Source organism: Anabrus simplex, chromosome 2 (genome assembly GCF_040414725.1).
Source record: "Anabrus simplex isolate iqAnaSimp1 chromosome 2, ASM4041472v1, whole genome shotgun sequence".
NCBI lineage: Eukaryota > Metazoa > Arthropoda > Insecta > Orthoptera > Tettigoniidae > Anabrus > Anabrus simplex.
The window spans coordinates 724594796-724611279 of record NC_090266.1 but is presented as its reverse complement, the minus strand read 5'-3'; the positions used below and the strand labels follow the sequence as shown (position 1 = coordinate 724611279).

Here is a 16484-nt window from a genome sequence, read left to right as displayed (position 1 = left end):
ATGGTGTACGGGTAGCGTGCCTGCGTCTTACCCGGAGGCCCCGAGTTCGGTTGCCGGCCAGGTCAGGGATTTTTACCTGTACCTGAGGGCTGTTTCGAGGTCCACTCAGCCTACATGATTACAATTGAGGAGCTGTCTGGCGGTGAGATTGCAGCCCCGGTCTAGAAAGCCAAAAATAACGGCCGAGAGGATTCGTCGTGCTCACCACGCGACACCTCGTAATCTACAGGCCATCCAGATGAACAGCGGTCGCTTGGTAGGCCAAGGCCCTTTGAGGGCTGTAGTGCCATGGAAGGGGAGTAAAAATGCTAAACTAGAACTTACTAAACTTACACATTTTTTTTAAAAAATGTTTCAGAAGCTCATAACTATAATACACAAAATACAAATTAATATTGCCAGGCTGAGTGGCTCAGACGGTTAAGGCGCTGGCCTTCTAACCCCAACTCGGCAGGTTCGATCCTGGCTCAGTCCAGTGGTATTTGAAGGTGCTCAAATACGACAGCCTCGTGTCGGTAGATTTACTAGCACGTAAAAGAACTCCTGCGGGACTAAATTCCGGCACCTCGGCGTCTCCGAAGACCGTAAAAGTAGTTAGTGGGACGTAAAGCAAATAATAATAATATTATTATTATTATTACAAATTAATATTAATAACAAAGAAGTGGGCTGGTGTCGCTGCATGGTGCTCATTGACCGTGTGTGCAGATCTGTTGAAAAGTAGGACTATGAAGAAGGAAATTAAAAAATTCATGAACTATAAAATGCATACTAGGGTCTGCTTGCCATCAGTAGGTTATTCATTTGGGAGAAAGAGACTTACCTTATTCCTGGTCACTCTCATTGTAAGTTGCCTGCCATGATTCAAGGCTGTAGTCATTCTTCTGCTAGATAGTCATTATCCATGCTGTCTGTTGATATATCTTCATTTCTTCTCGTTACACCGGTTTAGGACATCAAAACACCAGCTTCATGACACAAATCCATTTATTACGAGCTGTTGACTACAACTAAGCATCACACACATCAAGCAGTTCAAACGTTCAAAGAACAAAAGCAAAGAAAGATAAACTGCTCTACTCAATTATCTGAGCTATTGACACATAACCTGAATGTTGTTTTCCGTAAGATATATACAAGATATTTACATGACATTTTATTTTTATGAGAAAACCACAACATACCAACACTCCCCCTTTTCTCAAAAAAATAAAATACTACGCTGCAATCAATTATCCTCTCATTGCAAACCTGTAAGCTTATGCAAACTCTTAAGCTTGTTGTCAGATAAATTCTTTGTGAACAAGTCTGCAGCATTTTTCTCTGATGCTACATATACAAACTCAGTGAACCCCTTTTCTACTAGCTCTCTACATACATGGTACATGATGTCAATATGTTTTCACCTTTCACTCACAATATCATTTTTACTCAATTTAATTGCTGCTGCATTGTTAGCAAAAACTTTACAAGGTATATCCATAAACCTTTCCAGCCCTAGCTCTGATAGCAAATCTTTCATCCAAGTTACTTCTAGAGATACCTCTGCCATTGCCATGTATTCAGCATCCATGATAGATCTAGCAACACAACTGTTTCTTACTATACCATGATACTGCTTCCCCTGCCTCTGTGGTTCACTGATCTTCTAGACTTAGTATCTCCTTCCCAATCTGCATCACAGAACACTTGTACTGACTCCTCACAATTTTTGAAAAAACTTTAAATCTCTAGTACCACATAGATATCTCATGATATGCTTCACTTCTTTCCAATCCTTAATCTTAGGTTTTTGACAATTTTGACTAACTTTACTTACCACAAATGCAATGTCAGGTCTAGTATTATTTGACAAATATAGTAAACTTCCTACTGCACTGCGATAAATGGTACAATCAAGTTCCTCCTCATAATTTTCAGCTGCTGAATACCCGCTTGGTAAAATAGTCTTACTTGGTTTACAGTTGCTCATGGAAAAATCAGCATGTAATTTGTAAGTGTACAAACTTTGACTTAACATAACCCCTATTTTGTCTGTTCTGTTTTTATTGACAGTAAGGTTATTGCTTTCCCTAGACCTTTAATCTCTAACTCATCTGCCAACCTTATTTTAACCAACTTAACAACCTCTTTGTCACCCATTACAAGTATGTCGTCGACATACAAGCCAATAATACAACACTTCTTTACATACACACATGGTTCTTTGACATATTTCTTTAAATATACTCTTCTAATTATTGCATCAATACAAGCATTCCAGTCTTTACTCGAATTAGGTAGTCCATAGATGCTTTTCTTCAATTTACATACATAGTTTTGTACATCTTTTTCTACGAACAATTCTGGTTGTTCCATGTGTACAGTACAACTGATTTCACTGTTTAAGTAAGCACTAGTTACATCTAGATGTTCTACAGTCCAACCTTTACGTACTGCAATACCTGTTAAGTCTCATTGTTTTCCTCTTTATAACAGGACTAAATGTTTCATCAAAACTAAGTTTCATCTGTCTCTTAAAACCTTGAGCAACCAACCTGGCCTTATATTTCTGAATGTTAACCTCTATTTCTACTAAATACACATCATTCCTCCTGTTTGCAACAAACAATGTTTCATCTCCATTCTTATCTATAACCACTGCTTTCTCAACTGCAAATCCTACTTTGAAACCTTTGCTGGTTAACTTACCAACTGATATTAAATTTGCACCCAAGTTTGGTACATACAACACGTCCATAAATGTAATTGTCCATCCTGTGGACATTTTTACTTTGACCTTACCTATACCTCTAATATCCAGCTTACTGTTATCTCCTATTTCTACATTCCCGGTTACATTTGTTAACACGTCTATAAACATCTCCTTTGTTGAACACACATGATGGGCCGCACCTGAATCGAACAGCCAATCTTTAATTTTCTCAGTTCCTACAGAAACTACCATGCTCATTGCTTTATCTACTACATGTATAATTTCTGAGCTTACCACTTTTCCATTCGCATTCACTGATTTACTCTCCTGCAATGATCGTTGCTCTTCATTGTTGGGCATATTTTTGAATAATGTCCTGACTTACCACAATTGAAGCACTTTTGGGTACTGCGACAATATTTAGATACATGTCCCTGTTTACCGCAATTGTAGCAACTATATTTTCCTCGTTCCAAGTCTTCTTTCTTGATATCTCGCTTCTGTTGAACAACCATGGCTTGAGCTTCATCCTCCTCACGTTTATCAGTGTTGTAAGCCTTTCCTCCATTTTGCTGAAGTTTCCTTCTGCTTTCCTTCGTGAGTAATCTCGCCTTCACCTTCGAGATGGTCAGTTTCGCCAAATCAGCTTCCAAGGAAGGGATAGAAACTGCATATTCCTCTGTAAGATTTCCGATGATCATTCCTGCAACCTGTTGATCTGTGAACTCTTATCAGCTTTGCTCGTTCTCCTCCGCAGTTGATTTATTTTTGCGAAGTATTCTTCAACACTCATGTCCTTGGGCTTTACAAAATGAGTTAACTGTTTCAGGGTCATAGCACCATTCACTAGCCCTCCATCATTACATAACTCATCCAGTTTTCCCCATGCCTTTTTCGCTGATTCAATATCTGCAATGTCACTTTCAAAATCTTCTCCGAGCTATATTTGAAAATATCCGCTAACACGATCACATTGTTTCGCGCTTGTCTCGTTTCTAAGACAGCTGACAACCTGGCGTATCCTCATACACTATTACTGATTCCCATACGTCTTTCAACAACAGCTCTTTGTTTCACCTTTAATGCCCACGAAAAATAGTTCTCCACTCTAAGCTTGGCCACATTCCTATTCAGTGTTTCTTCACCGGTCCACTAAGTCGCCATTTTTCCCGTCAATAATGTCGCAACTTGCTTCGTCCGTTAATTCTCGTTACTCCATTTCAACTTATATTGTCCGAAATTTACTGCGGCATTTTGGCGCTATGGGCCCATAACATTTTGATATATCTTCATTTCTTCTCATTACACTGGTTCAGGACATCAACTTATACCATAGAAACACCAACTTCATGACACATCCATTTATTATGAGCTGTTGACTACAACTAAGCATCACACACGTCAGGCAGTTCAAACATTCAAAGAACAAAAGCAAACAAAGATAAACCACTCCACTCAATTATCTGAGCTATTGACACACAACCTCAATGTTGTTTTCCTTAAGATACATACAAGATATTTACATGACATTTTATTTTTATGAGAAAACCACAACATTCCAACACTGTCCCATCTTGTTTACTATTCCTGCTTTCAAAAATGCTTCACAATGATCTGTGAAATTAGTTCCCATGCCTAGACAATCCATTCAGAGATCAATTCAAGGTAAGGCCTCTTGGTGGTTCTGGTTGGCGTCGGCACTCGAGATCCTGCTGCCATCCATTCCGCATAAATCTGCTACATGTGGTCCTTAAATGGGTCATTAATGCTCACATCAGGTGGCTGTAGATGTTAGACCAACAGGAATGATGGCCAGATTTGTCTTTATCTTCCACATTTCTTTACTAAGGTCAAGAAGTTCGTCACGGAAGGTGCCCAAAACCAGGAGAGACTATGGTTTAACAGATAGCCTGGTATCCTTCCTTTATAACACGCATTCAAACTCTTGTTAGGTTGGATGCAATCTGTCCTTTCCCTCAGGCACGAACATGTAGGCCAGGAGGAACTTCCCCTTGGGAATGGTTTTCCTTTTAAATATCACATACTTTGAGAATATTCACCTGTCTACAGTGACAGTCGACATAACTGAGCAGCAAAGTATCTGTGCATCTTTTTTAATTGTGGTAAGATACCAGTATACGTACATTTTGGGGGCCTTGGATATTAATTTTTTATAGTGAAATTTTGTTCATTCATTCATTTATTCAGCTTCCATTGATTCTGCAATTACATATTATGAAATATGGCAAGAGTATAAGAATTGAGTGCCTGAATAAGAGAAGGGGCTAACTCACAAAAACAAAGTTTCGAGATAAATAAAGTTTTATTAATTATACAAAACGCACAACAAAATTGAAAATTAAAATATCAGTTTATAGTCTTTAAATTAATTACATATCAGTGTAACTCAGAAAATTAATAGTAGAGAAACAGTTTAAGTTTAATTGTTAATATAATGGTACTAGATTAAAAATAATTCTGTATGCAAAGAAGGTAATACTGTAAATTAGGATTTTTTCACCCTTATTGGTTTTCGGTATCAAGATTTTCATTCACATTTTTAGTACTGTAGTTAGAGGCTTAAATGTAGTCCATGATGCGCTGCTGGAATGTATGGCAGTGAATGCAGCAAATCTCTGTGTGTTAAGCAATATGTACAGGGTAGTCAGGTTTTCCGGTGCGTGTTTCAACACTTGGTTTGTAAGTAACGCTTCTTTTTTTTTTTTTTTGCCTCCCAGGTTGTTTTTGGAAAATATGAACTTCTGTCCATGACTCTGAATGCAAGTATGAAAACTTAAGGAACAGGAAACCTGGCTTGTCTTTTGTTACTTTTATTGTTATTTCTCTACTCAGTACTTTTCTACTCTCAACACTTACTGTGTCCTTCACTACAGTGTTTAGCAGGGTTTTAAAATCCTCACATTAAAACCACTGTGCCACCACAAAACATTTTACTCACACTAATACTACTATTTGTATGATCATAAGAAATTTTCTGGTTAGAAAAGTACCAGTAACTACATGTCCTATCGCCCCTCCGCTTCATTTGACTGAGGCATGTGAATTAGCCCCTTCTCTCATTAACTGTACAGCTGATTCCCAAGGTCCTCAGATTTCTGTGTGTATTTGGACAGACAAGGAACAATCCCACAACCACAGGTAGTTCACAGGATTATTAAGATGCCATCACTATGCAAAAAAACGATAAAACGAATTTCTGAATTTTTGTGGGTTGGCCCCTTCTCTCTCGGGCACTCAATTTTAAAGTGATTTTTTAAAATTAAGTCTGTGCACAGTGATAGACCCTTCGTAAATAAACAGATACCTTGACATTAGAACAGCACATTAATAGTAATAAATAATATTAATTATTAATATTTACAACAAGAAAAAATAGACATCTATGAAGGAGGTATTACCAGTAAGAACATAACCAATTAGACATCAACAACCTTTTTAAAGTTATTTACAAGCTGTTCAGTGTTTGAAACTTAATAATAGCACAATAACCAATGATCAATATTTACAGGAGACAAAATAGATATCCATAAAGGAGGTACGAACTATAAGTATGTAACCAGAGACACATCAACATGCTTTTTAAAGCTGTTTTCAAGATATTAGCATCATTACTAGCCCTTCTTTGTGTTCTTCTGTACTATAGAAACAGTTATTATATAATCCTGAATACCACCCGCACTTTTTTTCCCAAAATATTGGTTCTAAATCTTGGGTGCGAGTCGTATTCAAGCCATTCATTCTCATAAATTTTTAGTACGTTTACATTGAGTATTGAAATAGATTTGAATATGGTTACCATACTCAATATACCACATGTAAACAGGCATTCAGGTCTTTTTGTGTTTTAGTTGCGTTCTAGAAAACAAGATTGACTTTTTCTCAGCACTGGTACAGTGGCATGTAAACATGAAATGTAAGGTAATGAAATATGGTAAATCAAAGAATATGGGTAAATATGCATTAATATGAAAGCCGCTGCTGCGGATGCTTGATCATCATTAGTTTCACAAGTGTTGCTGGGTGCACAAATAGCTGATCTTGTGGGATATCGTACTTTGCGAGAGTCGAGACTGTTGGTTAAGCAAGTCTACCTCGCTCACATTTGAGTTCCGTATCTGTGCCGTGAAAGTGCTGTCTTGATAGTAAGCGATGGATTCATGCGGTCATTTACTGTGCGTGAGAAACTTAAAGTTGTAAGCGAAGCTGAAATATACGGATATCGTGCCGTTCGCAGAAAGTACGATATTGATGAATCGTTTATTCGTGATTGGCAGAAGAAGGAAAATCTTCTTAAAAAGGAACGGCGATTGCTGAGCGTTCCGCAGACGGAGTGCAGTGTTTTCCGGAAATTGAAGAACGACTCCACAGATTTGTGATAGAAAAACCTGAGTTAGGATATGGCGTTTCTAGTGAAATGTGTCAATTGAAAGCATTAGAGATCTCACAAGAACACAGGGTTTTACTGCAAGCCGCAGATGGATCCAAAACTTTTATCGGAGAAAGGGGTTTTGCATTATAAGTTATAAGCGTCAAAGTTAGATACTTAGAACACGTCAACGCCATCAGATATAATAGATTTTCTGCAATAGGCCAACACATACATGACTTAAAGCATAATTTTACTACCATAGAACAAGACCTAGAAATTCTCAAAAACATAAACAAAGGCCCTTTACTCGACGTTACAGAGAACTGTTTCATTCCCCTAGACCAATTTTTTAATCCTAATCTAAACCTTAACGAAATTTCAGAAAAATCCAATATCCTTTTCGACTTCCTTATCGAAGTCTTTAGAGGTATCGAAATCACGGGAGGAAAATCGATCTTTCACGATCTCCACAGCACTTTTTTACATCCCACACCACTACCACTCCGCCCTCCTGACCCACCTTGAACTCCGCCTCTCTACCCCTTCCCCCTCTCCCCCCCCTCCCATTTCCACTCCTCTCACTCTTTCAACTTAGTCACACCCATCTCGCTTGTCCACAACTCTTCTCACACTACACACACAGCACGCTGAACAAGGTGAGTCTCATATTCTATCATCCTTGGTCGCGATCCCAATTTAGATTTCCATTTCACTAACTTGGTTTTTCTTTCCTTTCTTTTAAGATTCCCCACCCTTGTTGAGCTGAGACAACTTTTAAGATCAACCTTATTCAGTCACTTAACATCAGGTGTCCCGGCCTCAGGCAAAAAACCTTTTGATGGCCTTGCCAACCTCACATAACATCGGACCCGGACTTGTGTCCCCATTCAATAACAAGAGAAGTGTGGACAATTCTACTTCGTTTTATTATCACATTCAGACTTTTATGTTCAATCATCAGACCAATTTTATTGCACAATACTCACATATCTCATTGGACTGTAACGCTCTTACATTTCATATTATATCATCATGTTTTACTCATTTTTCTTTTAGCCTTTAAGGAGAAAAGCAGTCTATCATTTGTAGTTTGCCATGCAAGAATTATTTATACAACTTTTGTTATATGTAGTTTGCCCACTTGTGATTTTTTTTTTTTTAGCTGATGACGCAATAAGCGTCGAAACCGGTACTAATAATATAATAAATAATATGTTGTGAACACCTTGTACAACACATTTTGTATTGAAAAGGTTGAACCTTCCTTCATTCTAATTGTGAAGGGGTTTTGCATTCGGAGACGTACATCTGTTTCACAACGTCTCCCTGGGGCGTATGAAGAAAAATTAACGGCCTTTCAGCATCACATTATTCATTTGAGGAAGCAGAATTCTTATTTGCTTTTGCAAATTGGGAATGCTGACCGGACACCTGTCTATTTTGATATGCCGTTGGAAAATACAGTGGGTACGAAGGGTTTTAAAAGTGTAACCATCAGAACAGGTGGTAACGAAATGCAACGATGCATGGTAATGTTGTGCATATTAGCGGATGGAAGCAAACTACCTCCATATGTGGTTCTGAAAAGGAAAACACTTCCGAAAGGGAACTTGCCACCCGGTCTTATTGTTATAACACGAGTCCGGCTGGATGGACAGTGCATTAGTTGAGGACTGGGTGAAGTGCGTTTGGCAACGTCGCCTGGGAGCTGTTACAAAAACGAAACAAGCTTGTGTTAGACAGTTACAGAGGACATACAACTGATGTCGTAAAAGATATGATGAGGAAAGGGAAAACCGATCTTGCGGTAATTCCCGGAGTACTCGCTTCAGTGCTACAGCCGTTGGATGTATGCGTGATCCGGGCTTTCAAAACTGCAATGAAACAGTTGTACACTGAATGGATGTCTGATGGTGATCACGCGTTAACACCAACTGGTCGAGTGAAGAGGCCTGAAGTTGGACTGATATGCAGCTGGATCAAGACTGCATGGGCGTGCATTCCCAATGATCTAGTGTCCTGATCTATCTTTATGAAATATGGAATTTCAAATTCAGTGGACGGTAGTGAGGACGACTATCTGTCGAAAAATGCCAGTGTCAAAAGTTCCTATGGTGAAACTTCAGATGACGGTGAATTGTAAATGATCTGAGTATTGGCCCAATGTTATTTACTTTTTTTGTGATGATTTTATTCATTGTAAACTGTTTGAATTTATATTTGTGGTATATTTGAAGAAAATTAAATAGGTATTTTGCCTTCTCAAATTTAGGGTGCGGATCTTATTCGGTGGCGAGTGGTGTTCAGGATTATACGGTACTTAGCAGATTATTTAGCACTGTGGTGAATGAATACAAGGGAGTAATATCTTCGTTATTTGAAAGCTTATTCCAACTGAGTCTACGTGTCTCAGGACGATTGTTTTACTCTTATGCTCGACAAAGATATTTCTTATTCACGTCTGGTATTTGTGATTGTCACAGTTCTTCCTGAAGCGATCAGTATTTTGTTTCACATGCAGAATGCATTGCATGATGTATGTGCTTGGTATTGGGAGTATCCTTAGTCTTTTAAATTAAATAATGGTCTGTATTGGTTTGAAATAAGTCAATTCTTAAGAACTGATACATTGTCATATCAGTTGCAGGGTCTACATTGCTTTAGCATGAATTTACAAATGAAAAGGGCTTAATATTTGTTAGATGATAGGAAAATTAGGATATATGTAAAAGATGTAATGATATATAGTAATTGCAATAGGTTTTCTGTACATTTTCAGCATATCAAGTTTTATATTATTCTGGTACAGTATGTTCTGGTCATAATTTTTTTGAAAAAGTCTGTCATTTTACTTCTGAACACTCACAGGCAAAAGTAAATTAAAAAAATATAGTCATCGATCCCTCCACATAAATTTAAGACAGGTTCTGGCACATCACTTCTTGACAGAAGAAAATCTATGGCTACATGCCATGTTTTCCTGCACGATAGTCACACTTGGAGGCACACCTTCCTCTTCCACTTCATCACATGGATTTGTCACCCATAACGTCTGCCACAATTTTATCACCAGCAATTTCTTTTTCCACTAACACATCGGTCCACGTTGATGTAGTCTGCAAGATTCATACTTAATGGCACATCCAACTCTTCACTTTCTGTGATGTTATATTCTGCATAAACCACTGCACCTTTTCTAAAGCAGTTTGCAATGAATTCTTCATTCAGTGATCTCCATGAAGCACTGAACATTCACACTGCTTCCAGTATGTTGACAATAATATCTCTCTAGGGCAATATTAAACAGGAAATTGGTTTTAATTTGTGCTTTATTTATAAGAAATTAATTCTACATAATGATGAACTCCGTAACTAATTAAAAATAAATTTGTTTTAAGAAATGCACTATAATCTTCACAATCTGTTGGGTAGGCATACCACCGATCAGGCATTTATTGCAGTTTCCTTACCTTCCCTTATATTTGTAATCGGCTAGTTCGTCTGTGTTGTTGCAGTTGTGTGTGTGCTAACTGGTAACAGCTGCATAGGAACATGATCAGACACTGGTAACAGCTGCATAGGAACATGATCAGTGAAATGCCCTGGAAATTAACCCCTCAGTGACAGGGAACATTTGAGTGCTGCTTACCCAGCGAATGGAGGCAATTCAGGTGCAAGCACTGAGAAAATGTAGGGATTTCTTTAAAACTTCACTGTTACAACATTCTCGTTCACATTATTTTCAAACGTTTACAGTAGAGACTCTCAAAGGAATGTGGTTTACATTCCTCGACTTCATATTTACCTTGCAGAGAAAAGACCTTCCACACACGTTTCTTTTTACAGAATGAAAGTGACATTCTTGTATTTGCATGGATTGTTTCACTATGCAGTGAAAACTGGGTAATCGTTACCTCAGTAACTTTGAGCAGAATAACTGAAATAAGTACTTCAGAGATTCATTTAGCACAACTCTCAAGTTAATGGGATGATTAGTTAACGAGAAAGAGGGGATGTATTTGGCATGTTTTGTCATGTTACTTGGTTGCGTGCACCATGCGCTCCCATTCCTTATGTTATATGTCCACTGTCACTTCACTTTGGTCAGTCTGGTGTAGTGCTGTTATCATCTGATTTATTAAAACTTAATTACTTCTCTTTCATTAAAACTGGACCATGCAGTATCGTACTCCAAAGTGATAGCAAGTCGGTAATTACGAGTAGCAAGAGGTTTCAAGGTTTTGAAACAGTAATAGGAATCCTCGCCAGATGCTGTCCACATGCGTAACTGTGAAAAAACTGGTGATTTATACTATCAATTTACATGAGGAAATGCGTGATAATAACATACATCCACTAGAATTCAGCAGAAATTCAAGCCCATATGCTCTAAACGGAAAGAGGACAGACTATTTTCAAACATTTTAGAAAGAAAAAAACACTGATTTGAACAGATTGGGAGGCAGCGATATACAATTTCCATCTCAAAAACTTTAAAATTTACCGGGCAAGTTGGCCGTGTGGTTAGGGGCACCTAGCTGTGAGCTTGCACCCGGGAGATAGTGGGTTCAAAGCCCACTGTCGGCAGCTCTGAAGATGGTTTTCGTGGTTTCCCACGGCCGCTTCCTTCCCAGTCCTACCCCTTTCCTTTCCCATCGTCGCCATAAGACCTATCTGCGTCGGTCGACTTCAAGCAAATAGCAAAAAATCTTTAAAATTTAACGAGCTACAACATAATGATATTAAGGCTACCTGGGTCTATACCATGCGTGGAGGTCGGCAGCATGTGAAGAAAAGGAGGTCTATATGATGTATGGAGGTCGGTGTCAGGGGGTTAAGAGGATGAATTTCAATTATATTTTGAAGAGATAAAGTTTAATACAGGCAGAAGGGCTTAATATTAATTTGTTACACTGAACGTTTGAAAGTTGTTAAAACAAAATATTTCAAGACACATTAAATAAGCGAAACAGAAGGGACCTAAAAATTTTGCAATTCTGAACATTGCATTGTATTGACGTTCATTCCAGTGTCTATATTTTACTGTAGTTGTGTTCCCGCACTTTTCTTGTGATATACCGATGGAATTCCACTGCTTTATAGGTATGGACCATCAATCTCTGGCATAGATATCCTCCTTCAAAAAGAAAGGCTATTCTCTTCATGATTTACACAGCCACCCTCTGCTTGCTGTAAACTGTGAGCTCTTTTTTCCAGCACCTATAACTGTAGCATTTCTTGTGAAACTGAATAGCTGTTATTACTTAATCCAGTTACATATCTTAAATTCTTTTTCACTTATTAGATACTGGCCTAATACTGGTTCCTGAAATAATAAGCCATCTCCTTGGCTGACTGCATCTTTCTTTTTACATCAGTATCGTACATGATGGCTCCACAAAAACTTGTGTTCTGCAGCATGATTGCTGTATTTTCTGCAAACTCAATTACTGTTAATTTAAACTGTGTATTGTTCCATTTTTTTCTTACCCATCACTAACCCAGTTATGTACATAAAAATGAGTAGAAACAGAGGTGCCAACTATTACGGATTGTCCGTAATTGTTACGAATTTCATCTCACGATTACAGCATTACGGTCAAAGGGCAAATTACGGAAAAGCTAAAATTGTTAAGGAAACATTCTACAGAGAAAAAGAAAGGAAGGGAAAATGTTAAATACTCCTCCGAACCATAGCTGTTGGTCGCCATTTGGGTGTCAAGTAATAGTTCCTCGGCATTTGAACAGAGCCTTAACCTTGTCGTCAAGAGTACTTTTGAACCCCTGGAAAAGTATTTTGCACGTATGTTCAGATTGTTTGTTGCACCCCGCCCACTCGAAGGTTGACATAGCAGATCCCGTCGCTAGACATATAGGCTCCGTGCGTATAGCAATGTGCTGCTGTGGGTGGAAATTACGAGAACTACTGCGGGGCACTACTTAGGGGCACCTTCATCAGCAGCTGATCATAAGAATCTGGAGTATGTGTGATGTTTACATACATATATTAAATCATTTTACAGTGGCCCTCTGTCGTTGCACTTGCACTTTCTACCATGAAGTAATCAATTACCGTCTTCATCCTTCTGTTACAAATCAAGATACAATCTACATCAGTTGATGTTTAATAGCGGCAACTGATGTTTATTTAGTAATAACCACTGTTCTGTAGCACTCGTTCCCAGCGATGTGGAAGCTGTTGGATGCCACTGAGAACGCCTGATCCCTGGACGTCGCAAGCGGAGCAGTCGGTGGCCTGGAGAATGTCATCCACTGTGCAGAAGCAGCTCCCTCGAAGTGGTGCTTTCATTTTAGGGATGAGATCATAGTTGCAGGGGCTGAGATCTGGAGCATAAGAAGGTTGGTAAAACACTCCCGGAATGATAGGTGGGTTATTCAGGAAGTGTACTTGTTTTCTTCTTAGAGTTGCTGTCAGGTTCGTTTGCAAAAATGCGCAGTAATACTCTACATTAATGGTACGTCCTCTGGGAGTGGAATGTCGTATGACAACACCATCCCAGTCATAGGCAACGATCAGCATGGCCTTCACATTGGTTCCAGTCAGCCGAACCGTTACTTTTCGTGGTGACGTGTGATGACGCCACTCATTTGATCGGTGTTTCAGCTGCGGTTCTTAAGCTCTGTTCCAGGTCTCGGCAGTAGTGATTATCCGCTGTAAGAAGGCCTCACTTTTGCATTCATAGCGCTCCAAGTGCGTACGAGCTGCATCATATCACAGCCATTTTTTATGTTCGGTCAGATCATGTGGAACCCATTTGGAGGCAATTTTCCGCATTCTCAGCCGCTTCTTCCGGATTTGCAGCACGGTCGAAGGCACTTTCCCTGTATCGTTTGTCAATTCACGAATTGTGGTGTTCCGGTCCGGCAACAATAACGCGTTCACATTCTGCACACATGATCACTTACTGCGGGATGACCAGGCTGCGGCACGTCTGTCACATTTTGTCGTCTGTCTTTGAAGGCCTTGACCCACCGTACTAGAGTACAGAAAGGTAATGCATTTTCATACAAGCCTCTTGCAATCCTACATTACACTGCCTTGCATTGCGACCTCTAGCACATTCAATTTTCAACCAGCTCCTCTGATCTTGCTTTGAAATCATTACAGCTGTACTCCACGAGCGCCCGCTCAAAACTGCGTTTTTGTTGTTGTCGCTGCCCCTGTGCGTGGCGTGTGGAGAGAGTGTTAATTTACGCTGAGGGAGGGTGGGTATCTAAGCTACTTCAGGTATACATTATATTGCCTGGCTATGTTTCAGAGCATTGTTAAAGCATAGTTGCCACTATCAAAAAATCAACCTGTGTATAAGCAATAAACATGTAGTTAAACACACAGTTTGTACTTCTCAAAGCTAATTCCAGGATGAAGTCTAGGTTTCTGGTTGCAGGCGTTGCAAAAATGCACTCTGTTTGTTCTTCCGCCTTTCTTTTGCCTGTTGCTGCAATCTCAGAAACTTGCTGTCCATAACAGGTAATTCATCGTCAATGCTGTTGGTTTCATCCAAAAATCTAGCTATATCAGATGATGTGGCACTACTATCTGCATGCCGTCATTTTCACAGCCGACTGACGTAAAGAGCTCTTCTTTATTTACCTTTAGAACTCAGAAAACAAAGTTTAAATGCATGTAGAAGGCTGTGAAATTGCTAGAAGTTCCATACAATAACTACAGGCGGCATCATCACGCATAATAGCTTCACACGCATAAATAGTTCCTTGGAAAATGCTTGACAGTTGTCGGCTGAGGTTTGATACAAGAAATTAAGTGCATAGTTTAAGTATTTTCTTGTAAATGTCCGCATTTATTTTTCTTCCAATCTGGCTGTTAACTTGAGTCACTTTTCTGATTTTTTTCATGTTATTCAGTTGCAGTATGCGGTTTACTCATGCTAATAGACACTGCCCTGACCACCCTTATGCAACTCTGCACCGTAGCGATGATTTTGTGTTGCGACCTGTGGCATCTAACCCCGAGCAATCCAGTGATGTTCTTCGGTGGCTTGAGCGGTGGGTAATATGTTGTTACTGCAATTCCTGCTTCGTTGAGTTTATCTAAAGAGCTTGTGTTACTGATAATAATGCTTCTTTTTTAGTTACAGGAAGGAAAGAGAAGAAAGAACACCATCCAAGAGAATTGAGAAAAGAGGCAGAGTAAGGAAGGAAGAAATTGAAAATGAGTCTGAATATCCAGTTCCTATGAAAAAGTCTAGAATTCGTAAAGGTTTAGTGAGCGAGATGGAACAGCAAGAAAACTTGCATAAGGTGCATAAACATCAGTCAAACAGAAGTCCTCAGCCTCTCCATTGGCAGCATCCATTATTAAACAGTAGTTACTCTGATGATGTGAAAGGACTTAACACTTCATCTCACTCCTCATCTGATACAGATTGGGATTATCTGGGTAGCATAAATGCAGATAGCAGTTTCAAGGGTAAGAAATTAGAATATAAGCTTGAACAACCCAAGAAACGATGGCTACGAGAAGCATGTCAAGACCAATCTCTCTGGAGAGAGAAACATGAACTTGCGCAACCTTTGCACTGGTCAGATAGGGATGATGATCCAGCTGCATGTGAGGAAGTAAGTCTTAGTGAATATGAGAACTTTCACAGCTTGACTGCCAGTGCTAATCAAACAAGGCCAACTGTATTAATGCTTGCAAGTAAAGATTTGGAGAAAGAATCGCATAAAGAAAGTGCAGAAGTTGAGGCTCGTTCAGTGTGGCCCCAGGTTGCTGCAGATGATAATCTGAAATGGATGGGTGCTATGGCATTAATGCAGTTGGCAAAAACGAACGAAGAGAACGAAGTATTATCTAGTCCTTTGAATCTTTCTCAACCTAGGTATACTCAGTTGTAATTTAATGGTATGTTTCATTCCAATTCTAAAATACAGCGTGTCTCAAACATTTTGGGTCAGATTGAAACAGGTGATAGTGGGTTCACAACTGGTTATATTTAGATAGAGAACCAGTAGTTAGAAATGCATAAATACTTTATGTACATACACAGTGTACACCGTATAACAGTGTAGCTCATAGTAACTGTTCAAAATGACAGGCATGGCAATGGCACATGGAGTTCTGCTGCACTGTCAAAATCCCTGGTGTCTGTTGTACCAGTAGACAGGCAGCTTGGACACTGCCAAGGAGGTCTTCATCCGTTTCTACGGGGGTTTCATATACCTACCACTTGGCGTAACCCCAGAGGGAAAAGTCCAGCTGCGAGATCCACTGGTCGTGCTGTCCTTGGGACAGAACCTCCCCTTCCAATCCAACAATGAGGGTATGCGTTGTTCAGGTGCTTGCAGACATTAACATCGAAGTGGTGCACCGCTGTGTTGAAACCACATCCTTTCGCGGACAACAAGGGGTACAGT

General features: G+C 39.3%; 1 protein-coding gene across 1 annotated transcript in view; it reads left to right on the top strand.

The window, feature by feature from the left end:
• LOC136863067 (zinc finger protein 367) overlaps positions 1–16068 on the top strand; it is a 43949-nt gene extending 27881 nt beyond the window's left edge. The window contains exons 3-4 of the mRNA XM_067139399.2: positions 14973–15113; positions 15200–16068. Of these exons, the coding sequence (XP_066995500.2) occupies positions 14973–15113; positions 15200–15965 (907 nt within the window). The 3' untranslated portion in view covers positions 15966–16068. The remainder of the gene's footprint in view (positions 1–14972; positions 15114–15199) is intronic.
• The last annotated feature ends 416 nt before the right edge of the window (positions 16069–16484 follow it).